The sequence below is a fragment of the Dunckerocampus dactyliophorus genome, chromosome 5, assembly GCF_027744805.1.
Source record: "Dunckerocampus dactyliophorus isolate RoL2022-P2 chromosome 5, RoL_Ddac_1.1, whole genome shotgun sequence".
NCBI classification, from domain to species: domain Eukaryota; kingdom Metazoa; phylum Chordata; class Actinopteri; order Syngnathiformes; family Syngnathidae; genus Dunckerocampus; species Dunckerocampus dactyliophorus.
Window position 1 is genome coordinate 1359254 of NC_072823.1, and position 14897 is coordinate 1374150.

The following is a 14897-nucleotide window of genomic DNA, read 5'->3' on the forward strand; positions in this document are numbered from 1 at the left end:
AACTAATGAAGAACAAATGAGGAACTAATGAGTAGTGGTTCTGGCTAGGTAGGCTCGTTCCTCATTAACTACTGTAATTTTGTGTACCTTATCGTAAAGTGTTACCCGTCTACTATATTGGATAATAGGAGTGTAAAGGTGACAATAGGGGTGTTATTTCATCCTTAGAGGGCTCTAATAATGTACAGGTTTTCTATTCTTTAACTCTGAAAATAGTCCATTTACAAATAAGGAATCCTACTTCACCAAAACTCACTTATCACAGTCGGGTCTGGAAGTAATTAACCGCGATAAAGGAGGGATTACTGTATATGTAGTTGTGTGGATATGTACATTTGTGTTTATGTATATACTGTATGTATATGATTATGTATGTGTGTGTGTGTATACTGTGTTGGCCTCAGATCCGATCTGATTTCCAGTTCGTAGCCGATATTTTTGACAATGTTATTCTAGATTATGGAACTGAAAATGTTTCTAGTAGGCAACTAAAGTTACCAAATAATATCTTTTTATAAAGTGTATTTCATTTAATGTAGAATTTACAAGTGTCGTTGTAAATCCCATGAAATAAAACTCTCAATAAAACACAGAGAAGAAGAGTCAAATCACACATGGACTTGGTGCAGTATTGTAAAATGTAATGAAAGTCATGACATGAGGCCAATGTCAGAGCTCCAAAGTCCATGGTGAGACTTACAGCTGTCGAGTTTTGTTTTAAATGACATTGCACTGCACTTTTTTATTTTTATTTTTTACAGCTGCGCTAAGGCGCTGTCGGCAACGTGGTGTCGTGATAGCAGAACAAAACTAAAACACGGCAAAAACCCCACAATCCACAAGGGAGATGGTCTGGTTGTCCGAAGCAACAAATTCGACTAGCTTTTCGCTCTCTTTTGGATAGTCCAGAGAAGTCCAGAGTTTGCTGCTTTGGTGCAGCAGCCTTTTCGGCGGTGGTCTTACTAATCGCTTCGTACCTGGTTTTATGTCTGGTCCTCAGATGACGGATCAAATTTGTGGTCTTGAAAGCAGCTCTCTTGAAACTGTCATTTTGCATACATAAGTGACTGTAAGACTATTTTCACAGTTCTTAGCTCAGTGATTAAACAAATGTAGGAAATGTAAAAGAAATCAATACATATGCCTTGCGTTTGTCATTCACAAGTGGGTGTGAGTGTGTGTGGGTTGCCACTGCCAAACATGAGTACTTAGCCATTAATCCTCTCTGAATGAATCCTACCACTGAATATAGTTTCTCTGCAGCTGCCCAGCCAGTCTTGTCAAAACCTTTTTATAGTGGCAGACTTCTCAACACCACAGCACAAATGCTTTCTAGAGCTCTTTATCCTGGAGGGATAGAGTTACAGTAGACACACACACACACACACACACACACACACACAAGTATGTATATCCACCGAGACACACAATACACATTCAACCAACTGTGCAAAAACATAATTGGGTCTTTATGCATTATGAACTGTTCAACAATTACATGTCTAAAAAAAGACAAAAAGTGTGCACTCGCTGGCACGACTCAAAGCTCATGAATAAATGCAGTCTCCCGATGATTCCCAATAAAGTTCGGAGGAGGCACTCTGTCACTGTCTGCCTGCCTACATCGTTCTCTCTCTCTCTCCAAAAAACAGGGAAGCAGATGCGTGTGTTGTGGTGCTGCGTGTGACACACGTTTCGTTTGACTTCCTCTCCATCTGTGCTTTGGGAACCCCATGTCTCTGTTGATGCCTTTTTGAGATCTGCATTTTTAACATTTTTCGATCATCCGTCTGGCACAGAGTGGGCTCAACCAAGAATGGCAGCCTCCCCAACTTCCTCCAGTGGTTTTGAGGTCCTCTTTTCCGATCTACAGGTAGGGATTCACCATGCAACTGCATTATTAACATAACAATAACACATATGCTACCTCTCAAACCCTTTAGAACAGCCCAATTTTTCCAGTTATTTATTGAAATTCAAGTGGTTCAAGTCCAGTGAATAGCTTGAAATGGTACAAAGGTAAGTGGTGAAGTGCCAGAGGTTAAAAAAAAAGGCAAGGTTACCCAAAAGTGAAAAAGAATGTGTTTTTCAGAATGATACTGTTTCAGGGACCACAAAATGTGTCAACAACTTAAAGCTGCTGTGCAGAAGTGGCGGTTGATCAAGCCTTGGCAGTTGGGTGCAACTCATTCCTGCAGGCGTTCCAAGTTCGGAAGTACTTACCACCTCCTCTGTCGGCATAAAACAGCATTGGGAGCACACTGTGGTACTATACCCTCGTGAACATCAGTTGAGCAGCAAAAAGAAAAAAAGGAAATATGAATGGAAGAGAGACAGACCATCTTAACGCTTAAAAATGTACTTGTTTCCTCCAGATAAATTGGAATGTTCTAAGACGTTTGACCGGTATTTATATGTGTTAATAATATATAACATGTAGCTAACAATAATAACATAATATATTACTATGTGAATATGTTGTAAAGTTGGAAAAAAGTGTATTAACCCATTAGAATCCATAGCCTTTTGTGCTTAATAAGGGAGAAGAGACGTGTGAATGTGTTACATTGGGCGTTCATACTTGAGAATAACTTGCCTTGACAGTTTGCGCTTAGCACCACAAATCTACTTTGAATTGAATGAAAGTACATGTGAAAAGGGCTGTAAACATGTTAAGGATGTTAAGTGTGATGTAATTCTTGCTCCTTGAGGTTTTTTGACTAAAGCATATGATTTAAAACACTTGGGAACTGTTTTAATTTGTAAAAAATGCATAACTTGTCATGAGCTTTGGGTAGTGACCAAAAGGACAGGATCAAGCAGCCGAAATGCATTTTTTCTGTAGGGCTCTGCCTCATACTGTTTGGATTTTTTTTAGCAGAGCTTCAATGACAGACAAGAGCTAAGCAGTTTTTTTTTGCATTGAGTTTGCTTACGGGACAAAGGTGGCCTTAAAACCGAGGTAGGCTACATAGCGAATGATTACAGCATGCAGTTACACCCCTACTGTATATTGATACAAGTGTCTCCTGTACTGGTGTCCGTCACTTTTAAAATGTCTTTTATGCTTTTGTGGACCTTGACTCACACTGCAACATACAGAGGTTTTGACGTTTTTTTCGGTTACCATCCAAAATCTTTACTAAAATTTTGCCTTGCCTTGTGTTCGCCTGCTTGTTTAGCATCCAAAATACTATCCGGTTTGTTTACGCCGCCATCTGGGATCACTCACCGAAGACGAAATTTTGCGTACTTGCACGTGATCGAGCAATGCATTGCGGGCCGCGGGCTCCATTTTAGGACAAGGCAAGGCAAGTTTATTTATAGGGCACAATTCATACATAAGGTAATTCAAAGTGCTTTACAGACAAGAATGGTAAAACCACTTCATAAAATCATTCCATAAAAACATAAATTCATTCTAAAATCGTTACGTAAAATTCCATAAACCATTCCAGAAAAAAAAAAATACATTGCCAAAGTTGAGGATTGTCGCACATCTTTTGGAAGACTGTTCTAGATTTTAGCAGCATAAAACTGAAATGCAGCCTCACCTTGTTTAGTCCTGACTCTGGGCACCCACAGGAGACCACCCCCTGAACTTCTCAGAGCCTGAGATGATTTAAGTGGCTCTAACATGTCGGAGATGTACTTTGGCCATCTAGACCATGAAGAGACTTCTACACAAGCAGAGCTCTTTTAGAGTCTATTCCCTGAGTGACAGGAAGCCAGTGCAGAGACCTGAGCACTGGACTAATATGCTCATATTTCCTGGTTCTAGTCAGGACTCTAGCAGCAGCATTCTGGATGTACTGCAGCTCTTTTCCAGCTCATTTCGAGAGCCCACTGAGAAGGCCACTACAGTAGTCTAGCCTGCTGGAGACAAAGGCATGGATTACAGTAGTCTCTCTAAATCTGGTTTAGACTCTATTCCTCATATTTTGGTCATGTTTTTTAGTTGGTAAAAAGCTGATGATGTTATAGATTTAATGCGGCTGTTGAAGTTCAGATCTGAGTCCATCATTACCCCTAGATTTCTAACCTGATGATTAGGTTTTAGAGAAAGCATCTCAAGGTGACTGACAACACTTTCTCTTTGTTTCTGTGGGCCAAAGACAATGATTTCAGTTTTGTCTGAGTTTAGCTGGAGAAAGTTGTTTTGCATCCATACACTGACCTTTTTGATGCAATGACAAAGTAAATAATGTGACCGTGTTCACTGGCCGTCAGTGACACGTAGACCCGAGTGTGGTCTGCACCGCTGTGGTCGGACACACTGCAGCTGCGTATTAGCTGGCCTGAAGGACATGTACAGATTGAACAATAGGAGTCCCATCTGTGTAGGCTCTCAGTCGTACAGGAGTTGTCCATCGAGGAAAAGGCTTCTTGAGGCGTCATCTGTACTTCTGTGAAGAAGGTGTCGGACGTTTCGCTCCTCATCCAAAGAGCTTCGTCAGCGAACTAATAAGTGCTGGTAGCTTAGGCCTTAAATACAGTAAGAGTGGGCGGAATTGGTGTGCCAACACCCTCCTCCTATTGGTTCGTTACACTAAGCCTGGGCGGAGTAGTGGTATAATCCTATCCTGTTATTAACACCTCCGATAAAAGGGAAGTGTCGCTCCCTGAATTGGGTATGAACGACTCTGATACTGGCTTGTTAGCATCTATTGTTCTGGCTCGGCCCTGCCTTCACCTCATTTGCAAGACTAAGAGCTGTGGGTTTTGGTCTCAGTAACCTGCTGAACACAGGGTCCAAAGGCAGGGCCGAGCCAGAACAATAGATGCTAACAAGCCAGTATCAGAGTCGTTCATACCCAATTCAGGGAGCGACACTTCCCTTTTATCGGAGGTGTTAATAACAGGATAGGATTATACCACTACTCCGCCCAGGCTTAGTGTAACGAACCAATAGGAGGAGGGTGTTGGCACACCAATTCCGCCCACTCTTACTGTATTTAAGGCCTAAGCTACCAGCACTTATTAGTTCGCTGACGAAGCTCTTTGGATGAGGAGCGAAACGTCCGACACCTTCTTCACAGAAGTACAGATGACGCCTCAAGAAGCCTTTTCCTCAATAGGAGTCCCAGGTTAGACCCCTGGGGAACACCACAGGTCATTGCCATTTGGTCTGAGACACAGTTACCAATTCCAACAAAGTACTTCCTGTCCTACAGATATGACTTGAACCAGTTTAGAGAAGTAGCAGAGGGTGTCAAAGGCAGCACTCGAGTCCAGCAACGAAAAGCAAGACTTTTTTAGCTTGTTAGTATTGAGTCTAATATATTTTTTTCCACTTTTGCAAATTATGGTTGCAGGAAATGTGTTTATTTTGTGTTATTTTCTTAATTGATGGTTTTGTGTTTTTTTCCCCAACAAAACCATGTAAAAGTGATGTTCAGTATTCAGTTGTCCGTTCATTTGCCATTTGTAAATCTTTTTGCAGCATTTTCTGCATGTAAAACTATAATGATTGTTTATGAAATGTGTTTTGTGTTAACATTGTTAGGTGTCTGGAATGGTTTATTTTATTTACATTATTTTCTATGGGAAAATTTTCTTTGGTTAGAGTCCATTTTGGTTTGAGTCAGACCTTCTGGAACTGATTTGTTAACCACGGCACCACTGAACACCATGTAAATGTATTCAAAACAAACAAAAAAACCTCCAGAGTCAAATGAACTTAATTTGTAATTATTCACATTGGACTTTTTAATTCATATACAGTATATTAACATTTATATTTCATCTGGAAGCGTTAAAGGAAAACTTAATCCCATAATCCACAATCCTTATATAAGACATGAACACTGTCTTTCTCTTTTTTTGCATTTTAAAGTTATAAAAAGTTCAAAAGACGCAGAAAAGAATGCATATATTTGGGCGCATCTATTCCGCCTATAAAGCCTTTTGACAAAAAAACTCCAAAAAGTGCCAACAATGCTCCGGTGACCTGCACTGCATCCAAGCTACAGCGACATTGATATTGTCGTTGTTTACAACTTTACGCCCAAGAACTACGTCGCTGGTCTTGTTTTAAACAACATAAACTGTAATAGGAACTGTTCATTTGTTGTTCTAATTGTTTTGCAACAATCTTACACACTCTCTGCACTGTTTGCGTTTTGGCAACATAAGCATCAATAGATGCAGTAAAATAGGATGACCATAACATTTTCTTAATTTCTACAGAATGCAACAGATGTTGAGAGCACCTTGAATGTCCTCAATATCCTGGATGAGCTTCTGTCAGCAGGTACGTTCATAAATTAATGGAAAAAAATGTCTGTCAACCTCATAACCTTTTAAAACCGCCAGACCCCAGTACAGGGGGCAGATTATTGCTATGGTAACTGCTACACAACGCCTGTATCAATAAACACATGCTATACAGTGGTGTGAAAAAGTGTTTACCCCCTTCCTGGGTTCTTAGTTTGCATGTTTGTCACACTTAAATGTTTCACATCATCAAACAAATTTAAATATTAGCCAAAGAACAAGAAATGCAGTTTTTAAATGAAACTTTTTATAATTAAGGGAGAAAAAAATCCAAACCTACATGGCCCTGTGTCAAAAAGTGATTGCCCCCACTGTTAAAACATAACCAAACCACAGTGAGAGCCATTATCCGCAATTGGTGAAAACATGGAACAGTGGTAAACCTTCCCAGGAGTGGCCGGCCAATCCAAATGACCCCAAGAGTGCAGAGACAACTCATCCAAGAGGTCACAAAAGACCCCACAACAACATCCAAAGAACTGCAGGCCTCACTTGCCTCAGTTAAGGTCAGTGTTCATGACTCCACCGTAAGAAAGACACTGGGCAAAAACGGCCTGCATGGCAGAGTTCCAAGACCAAAACCACTACTGAAAAAAAACAACATTAAGGCTCGTCTCAATTTTGCCAGAAAACATCTTGATGATCCCCAAGACCTTTGGGAAAATACTCGGATCGACACAAAAGTGAACTTTTTGGAAGGTGTGTGTCCCATTATGTCTGGCATTTCAGAAAAAGAACATCATAGCAACAGTAAAATATGGTGGCATGGTAAAATATGGAAGCATGAATTGTGCTGAAGGAGAATGTCCGGCCATCTGTTGGTGACCTCAAGCTGAAAGCAACTTGGGTTCTGCAGCAGGACAATGATCCAAAACACACCAGCAAGTCCACCTCTGAATGGCTGAAGACTTTGGAGTGGCCTAGTCCAAGTCCTGACCTGAATCCATTGAGATGCTGTGGCATGACCTTAAAAAGGCGCTTCATGCTGGAAAAGCCTCCAGTGTGGCTGAATGACAACAATTCTGCAAAATTCCTCCCGAGCGCTGTAAGAGACTCATTGCAAGTTATCACAAACGCTTGATTGCAGTTGTTGCTGCTAAGGGGGGCCCAACCACTTATTAGCTTTAGGGGGCAATCACTTTTTCACACAGGGCCATGTAGCTTTGGATTTTTTTCTCCCTTAAGAATAAAAAGATTCATGTAAAAACTGCATTTTGTGTCCAGTTGTGTTGTCCATCCATCCATCCTTCCATTCAAGATTCAAGAGTTTTATTGTCATGTGCATAGTAAAACAGCAGTTATACTATGCAATGAAAATCTTATTCTTTTCATTCTCCCAAGAAAAGAAAGAAAACACAAGAAAGAATAAGAACATAAGAAACATAAACATATATACCAATAAATTAAGCAACAAAAACAGAAGAGACATTAATACAAATAAATATACAAATAAATAAATAAATAAATAAATAAAGTGCTATGAGTGTGTGCGTGTGTTGCGTGTGGCGTGTGTGAGTGCTTCGTTGAGAAGCCTGATGGCCTGTGGGTAAAAGCTGTTTGCCAGCCTTGTGGTCCTGGACTTCAAACTCCTGTAGCGTCTGCCTGACGGTAGGAGTGTGAATAATGAGTGTTGTGGATGTGTGCTGTCCTTGATGAGGTTGTGTGTTCTTCGTAGGACTCTAGTTTTATAAATGTCTTGCAGTGAGGGGAGGGCTGCCCCAACAATGTTCTGTGAGGTCTTGATCACCCGCTGGAGTGCCTTCCTATCACGTGTTGTACAGTTACCGTACCAAACAGTGATGGAGGCGGTAAGGACACTTTCCATAGTGCATCTGTAGAAGCAACTCAGGATTGTGGTGGACATGCCAAATTTCCTCAGTCTTCTCAGGAAGTACAGTCTCCTTTGGGACTTCTTCAGAATTTGTTGGGTGTTGTGAGACCAGGTGAGGTCCTCGCTGATGTGTGTGCCAAGGAACTTGAAGGTTTTCACACAGGGGTCTATGCGGCTCCTTTTCCCTTGTTTTTGGGTCAATGATCATCTCTTTAGTCTTATCTGTATTGAGAAGGAGATTGTTATCACGACACCAAGCTATGAGGTCTGCCACCTCTCTTCTGTATGATGTTTCAACACCACCAGTGATCAGTCCGATGACTGTAGTGTCATCCACAAATTTAATGATGCTGGTGTTGTTCTGGGAGGCCACGCAATCATAGGTGAAGAGCGTGTAGAGGAGCGGACTCAGCACACACCCCTGTGGGGTCCCAGGGCTCACAATTCTTGAGCTGGATGTGCGATTGTGGACTCTGACTGACTGGGGCCTGCTGTTAGAAAGTTAAACACCCAGTTACAGAGGGAGGGAGACAGGCCAAGTGTAAGGAGCTTATTTGTGAGTTTGTGGGGGCTGACTGTATTAAAAGCAGAGCTATAGTCTATAAATAGCATTCTGACGTATGTGTCCTGGCCCTGTAGGTGAGAAAGGGCTGTGTGAATGGCAGTGTTGACTGCATCATCCGTGGACCGGTTCTGGTGATATGCAAACTGTAGAGGGTCCACACTTGCCGCCGGGATGCTCTTTTTGATGTGGGTCATGACTATTCTTTCAAAGCACTTCATAACAATAGGAGTGAGTGCTATAGGGCGATAGTCATTCAAGCAGGTCACGTTGCTCTTCTTGGGTACGGGCACTATGGTGGTGGACTTAAAGCAGGTTGGTACAGAGGCTTGTGCAAGCGACAGGTTAAATATGTCAGCAAGCACATCAGCTAGCTCTGATGAGCAAACCCGAAGTGCACGTCCTGAGATGTTGTCTGGGCCTGCTGCTTTTCGTGGGTTTGTTTTGTTCAGAACCCTGCGCACATCAGCTGATGTCACCATGAGAGGTGAGTCCTGTGTGCTCTCCAAGTCCGGCCACCCTCTCTGCTCATCAGGAGTTTGGGTGTCAAAGCGGGCATAGAACTCATTCAGCTCATCTGGAAGTGTGGTTTGGCTGGACGTGGCTATGCTACTCCGCTGTCGATAGTCTGTGATGTGCTGGGGCCCTCTACCTCTACCGCTTAGCTGAGATCGAGTCGACTAAGCAGGGAGACCCAGATTTTCCTCTCCCTGGCCACTTCGTCCAGCTTTTTCCGGTGGATCCCAAGGTGTTGCCAGGCCAGTTGGGAAACATAGACTCTCGAATGTGTCTTGGGTCTTCCCCGAGGCCTTCTAGCGGTCGGACTTCCCCTGAACACGTCCCCAGGGCGGCGTCCGGGAGGCATCCTGACCAGATGCACAAACCACCTCATCTGGCTCCTTTCAATGCGGAGGAGTAGCGGTTCTACTCTGAGTCTCTCCCAGATGACAGTGCTTCTCACCTTATCTCTAAGGGAGAGCCCAGCCACCCTACGGAGAAAACTAATTTCGGCCACTTGTACTGTAACTGTCCTTTCGGTCACTACCCAAAGCTCACGACCATAGGTGAGGGTAGGAACATAGATTGACCGGTAAATTGAGAGCTTTGCCTTTTGGCTTAGCTCTCTCTTCACCACAACAGACCGATGTAGAATCTGCATCACTGCAGACGCAGCACCAATTCGCCTGTCAATCTCGCGTTCCATCCTTCCCTCACTCGTGAACAAGACCCCAAGGTACCTAAACTCCTCCACTGGGGCAGGAGCTCTTCCTCGTTCCACCCTTTTCCGGGCGAGAACCTTGGACTCGGACTTGGAGGTGCTGATTCTCATCCCGGCCGCTTCACACTCAGCTGCGAAACGATCCAGTGAAAGTTCACGGCTCAATGAAGCCAGCAGGAGCACATCATCTGCAAAAAGCAGGGACTCAATCCTGCAGCCACCTAACCGGAACCCCTCAACGCCCTGGCTGCGCCTATAAATTCTGTCCATAAAAATAATGAACAGAATTGGTAACAAAGGGCAGCCCTGGCGGAGTCCAACCCTCACTCGAAACAGGTCTGACTTATTGCCGGCAATGCGAACCAAACTCTGACACCGGTCATACAGGGAACGAACAGCCTGAATTAACTGGTCTGATAACCCATACTCCCGGAGTACTTCCCACAGAATTCCCCGAGGAACATGATCGAATGCCTTCTCCAAGTCCACAAAACACATGTAGACTGGTTGGGCAAACTCCCATGCACCCTCAAGGACCCTGCTGAGAGTGTAGAGCTGGTCTACAGTTCCACGACCAGGACGAAAACCACACTGCTCTTCCTGAATCCGAGATTGAACTATTCGGCGGATCCTCCTCTCCAGAACCCCTGAATAGACCTTACCAGGGAGGCTGAGGAGTGTGATTCCACGATAGTTGGAACACACCCTCCGGTCCTCCTTCTTAAAAAGGGGGACCACTACCCCGGTCTGCCAATCCAGAGGTACTGCCCCCGATGTCCATGCGATGCTGCAGAGTCGTGTCAACCAAGACATGCCTACAGCATCCATGGCCTTAAGGAACTCCAAACGGATCTCATCCACCCCTAGGACCCTGCCACCGAGGAGCTTTTTGACAACCTCAGCAACCTCAGCCCCAGAGATAGGAGAGTCCACCGTGGAGTCCCCAGGCTCTGCTTCCTCATAGGAAGACGTGTCGGTGGGATTGAGGAGGTCTTCGTATTCTGTCCACCGATCCACAACATCCAGGTCAGCAGCACACCTTCCCCACCATACACGGTGTTGACTGTGCACTGCTTCCCCCTCCTGAGACGCCGAGTGGAGGTCCAGAATTTCTTCGAAGCTGTCTGGAAGTTGTTTTCCACAGGTTCTCTAAACTCCTCCCATGTCCGTCATTGATTAATATTTAAATTTGTTTGATGATCTGAAACTTTTAAGTGTGACAAACATTCAAAGAGGCCGCACGGTGGTCTAGTGGTTAGCATGTTGGCCAACACAGTAACAGCTTGGAGATCGGGAAGACCTGGGTTCGATTCTCCCCTGGGCATTTCTGTGTGGAGTTTGCATGTTCTCCCCGTGTGCGCGTGGGTTTTCTCCGGGTACTCCGGCTTCCTCCCACATTCCAAAAACATGCAGGTGAGGTTAATTGGCGACTCTAAATTGCCCATAGGTATGAATGTGAGTGTGAATGATTGTTTGTCTATATGTGCCCTGCGATTGGCTGGCGACCAGTCCAGGGTGTACTCCGCCTGTCGCCCAAGGTCAGCTGGGATAGGCTCCAGCATGCCCTCGCGACCCTAATGAGGAAGAAGCGGTATAGATGGAAACATTCAAAGAAATAAGAACTCAGGAAGTGGGCAACCACTTTTTCACATGACTGTATATCCAAGTAGCTCGAGGAATGGCAACTCAAAGCTCAACCACACCAATTTTAGAAAAACCTAAATGAGCAAATGTCAAAAACAAGAAAGACCAGCATATCTCATGAATCATTTAATAAAATCATGGAACCAAAATTAACCCTGTTTGAAAGCTAACACCAACAGCACAAGTGTCGTTCTTCTACTGCTATAACTCCCTGAACAAGCAGCTTCACTTTTTCTTAAACAGTACCAAAGATATGTACAGTAACCATCAAAGCGTCCCTTTTTACTTTGATATCAAGATCATCCATGTAGATCTTGTATGTGAAAAATGTTATTTATTTTGATATGTTGTTTCTAGCAAGCCTCTGAAGACCAGGGTTTAAGAGGTTAAAGTAGTTATCCAACCATCTGCATGAGCACACGACCTGATCTGGCCCAAAATGCCATCATCACTATACCCACGCTATACGTACATCTCCAGAACACACTGACAGTGGCTAAAAGCTCAAGTTGTACACCCTGGACTGGTCGCCTATCATTTATAGGGTATCTATTATGTCTGACACAGTCAAAATAGCAGTGTCCAGTTAACTACAATCCCTTGTTTCAGGTACTGATCATCGTATTGACTACATGATCAGAAAAGGTGGGAGCGAGGCATTGCTGAACGCGCTTGTCACCAATGGCTGTGGGCTCAGTCCCAACTACAGGATTCTGTTGCCAATCCTATACCTACTGGCCAAAGTTGGACACAAAGGTAACAACATACTGTGTGGGGGATAAAGCAAAATGGTCACACTTTATAATAAGGTACACAAAAATACAGTAATTACTGAGGAACTAATGACGAAACTAATGAGTTGTGGTTTGGGTTAGGGTTAGGTAGGTCAGTTCCTCATTAACTGCTAAAATTGTGTGTGCCTTGTTGTAAAGTGTAAGAGTGCAAAACCCAAGTATTTGCCACCCGTCAAATCAATAAATGAAATATTTGACCAACATAGGAGCCAATGGTAGACAGGTTTTCAAGAAGCACACCTCAGCTGCTGCATGATGCAATGTGTGTTTTCCAGACTGCTGTGTAGGTAAAAAGGCTGAGGAGGCTGGAGCTGTCCTGCTGACTCTAAACCTGCTCAAAAACAACATTCAACATGCCAGGAGAGCTGCAGCATGCCTCTTAGTCATCCGAGTTTTTGCATCATCAGGTAAAAATCGGAGGTACTCGGTTAACCTACAGTATAAGAACGCAGACACATGGTGCCTAAAGGAAATGATGGGGGCTTTTATCACAGACGTGGAACACAAAATAGAAAAACTGACCATGAATCGCAAATGTGCAGCGTGTGGGGATCCACTATACTGAGAGATGATCTGGATCTACCTGCTGCAATCGAACTTAGTACTGTAAGAGCCTGGTACTTATCTCCTGCACGTGCCTCGTGTTTCCACTTTAACAAGAATAAGAAAAGGGAAGCGTAAATGTGGATTTTTACATAATCATCGAACTTGAGTGAAATTCCCTCTCCCTCGACTGTACTCACAGGGCTCCTTTCTCTCTTTGACATCCATCGATTAAACAGCACTGTATTCCTGCTACTTAACTGACTTTGGGGCTTATTGTTTGAGTTTTATTTCTTTTGTGCAATGTGGGTATCATTAATAACACGTGGGAGGAGCAATCGCAATGTCATCACCCATCTATATGATACACATGGACTTGCGTGTGACCAAGCATACTTGGACTATTTCAACTACAGTCGTCCATCGTTTATAACGGGTAATTGGTTCCACATATGACCTCATCAAATTCATTTCTGGATTCAATGTTAATAAATTGAATATTTTTGTAGTTACATCGTAGAAAACCTGTTCATGACTTTCGAAATATTTTTTTTAACATTATTAGAGCCCTGTATACGTGAAATAACACCCCTATAGTCACCTTTAAACTCCTCTTATTCATTGTTTACACCACATTGCCCAACCCTTATGCTGCAGGGACTTGCACAGACGGCTGCGAGCTAGCAAGCTTACCAGTTACTGTAGCTTTCAATTTATTTATTCTAAACTGAAGAAGCCAAAAACTTACCACTTCCACACGGACGGGAGGATAACTTTTTTTTCGCCCTATCATGTGGGACATGTAAAGGCTGACTTCATGCAGTGTTAAGGTAATGTCATGTCAGGTAATGTCTCAATGGTCTGTGTCATTACTCCCACCTAGTGACCACAGTACGACATGTCTGTTACGGTTTGGCGTGTGTTTGTCTGGACCTCAGATGCAGAGGCGAGAAGAGGCGCAGGTTTTGCAAGAGTCTTTAATGGACAAAACTTGAACAATAGGCGATGGTGAAAAAACGTACCATGAGAAAGAAAACACAAGCTACCCTGGCAGAGGCAGGTAGCTGCTGGAGGCAAAAAGCAAACAGGCGAGAACGAGGCTCAGGCGTTTGTGTAGCAGGTACAATAATCCGACGCCTCACAGCTGGCAGCACTGGGCCTAAGTAGGTCGGTGTTAATTGGAGTCAGGTGAGTCCGGCAGCTCCGCCTCCTGCTGGGAGTGTGGGGTCTGAAGAAAGAGGGAAAACAAGGAGAAGGCAGGAACCAGACGAGGACATGGAATGTAACAATATCACTTGTATTCCAATATGTTTTGACTAATAATAGAACATAGTCTACCACCAAACAGCCATCCTTGATTCATGAATTAATTACTGAAAACCCGCCATATAGCGAGGGAGGCATTAATCAGCTTCGGAAGATCTGACGCCAAATTAAACATACTCTTACCAAATCAATGTTTCCAATGTAAAATGTAAATCGAATTCATGCTTTCCATCCATCCATCCATTTTCTATGCCGCTTCTCCTCATTAGGGTCACGGGGTTCATGCTTTCCAGAAAGTAAAAACCAGTTAGCACAAACCACTTTTGTTAAATCTAGTTTTACAATGACAGTTTTACATGCAGAAAAGGGTAAATAAATACATGTAAACAATGAATAAAGGAGATAACTGAACATTTAAGGTTACCTTCACTGAAGATGTGGTTGTTGGCAAAGACACAATGCGAGCCAAAGAAAGTTGCAGTCAGACAGACTCAGGAAACACGCCTAAAACAGCACAACAATGGGACGAATGTATATGCATTTGTTATTTTTCTTGATTAATTCTTTGTTTTATTGTGTTACAGTTTCCACGGCAAATCTGATTGTGTCAAACCAAGGGCAGGATGTAATTTACAAGCTAATGCCTCGTTATACCACCAAGAATCTGCAAACAATCAAGTACGTACAGAGAATTAACACATTATGCACCAACTGATTTAACTTTTGTACAGAACCAAATTTGTGCTGCATGACGGTCTAGTG

The 14897-nt window shown here is 43.3% G+C and overlaps 1 protein-coding gene across 6 annotated transcripts in view; it reads left to right on the top strand.

Annotated features, from left to right (window-relative positions):
• The window catches only part of LOC129181477 (cytosolic carboxypeptidase 4), a 98782-nt gene that overhangs the window by 15250 nt on the left and 68635 nt on the right, over positions 1–14897 (top strand). For 5 of the 6 annotated variants that reach the window (XM_054776734.1, XM_054776738.1, XM_054776735.1 and 2 more), the window contains 5 exons: positions 1653–1873; positions 6190–6253; positions 12142–12288; positions 12602–12733; positions 14720–14813. In XM_054776734.1, the coding sequence (XP_054632709.1) occupies positions 1817–1873; positions 6190–6253; positions 12142–12288; positions 12602–12733; positions 14720–14813 (494 nt within the window). In that variant the 5' untranslated portion in view covers positions 1653–1816. Of the gene's footprint in view, positions 1–1652; positions 1874–6189; positions 6254–12141; positions 12289–12601; positions 12734–14719; positions 14814–14897 lie in introns of those variants that run through there. The other variant, XM_054776739.1, reaches the window with a different exon arrangement.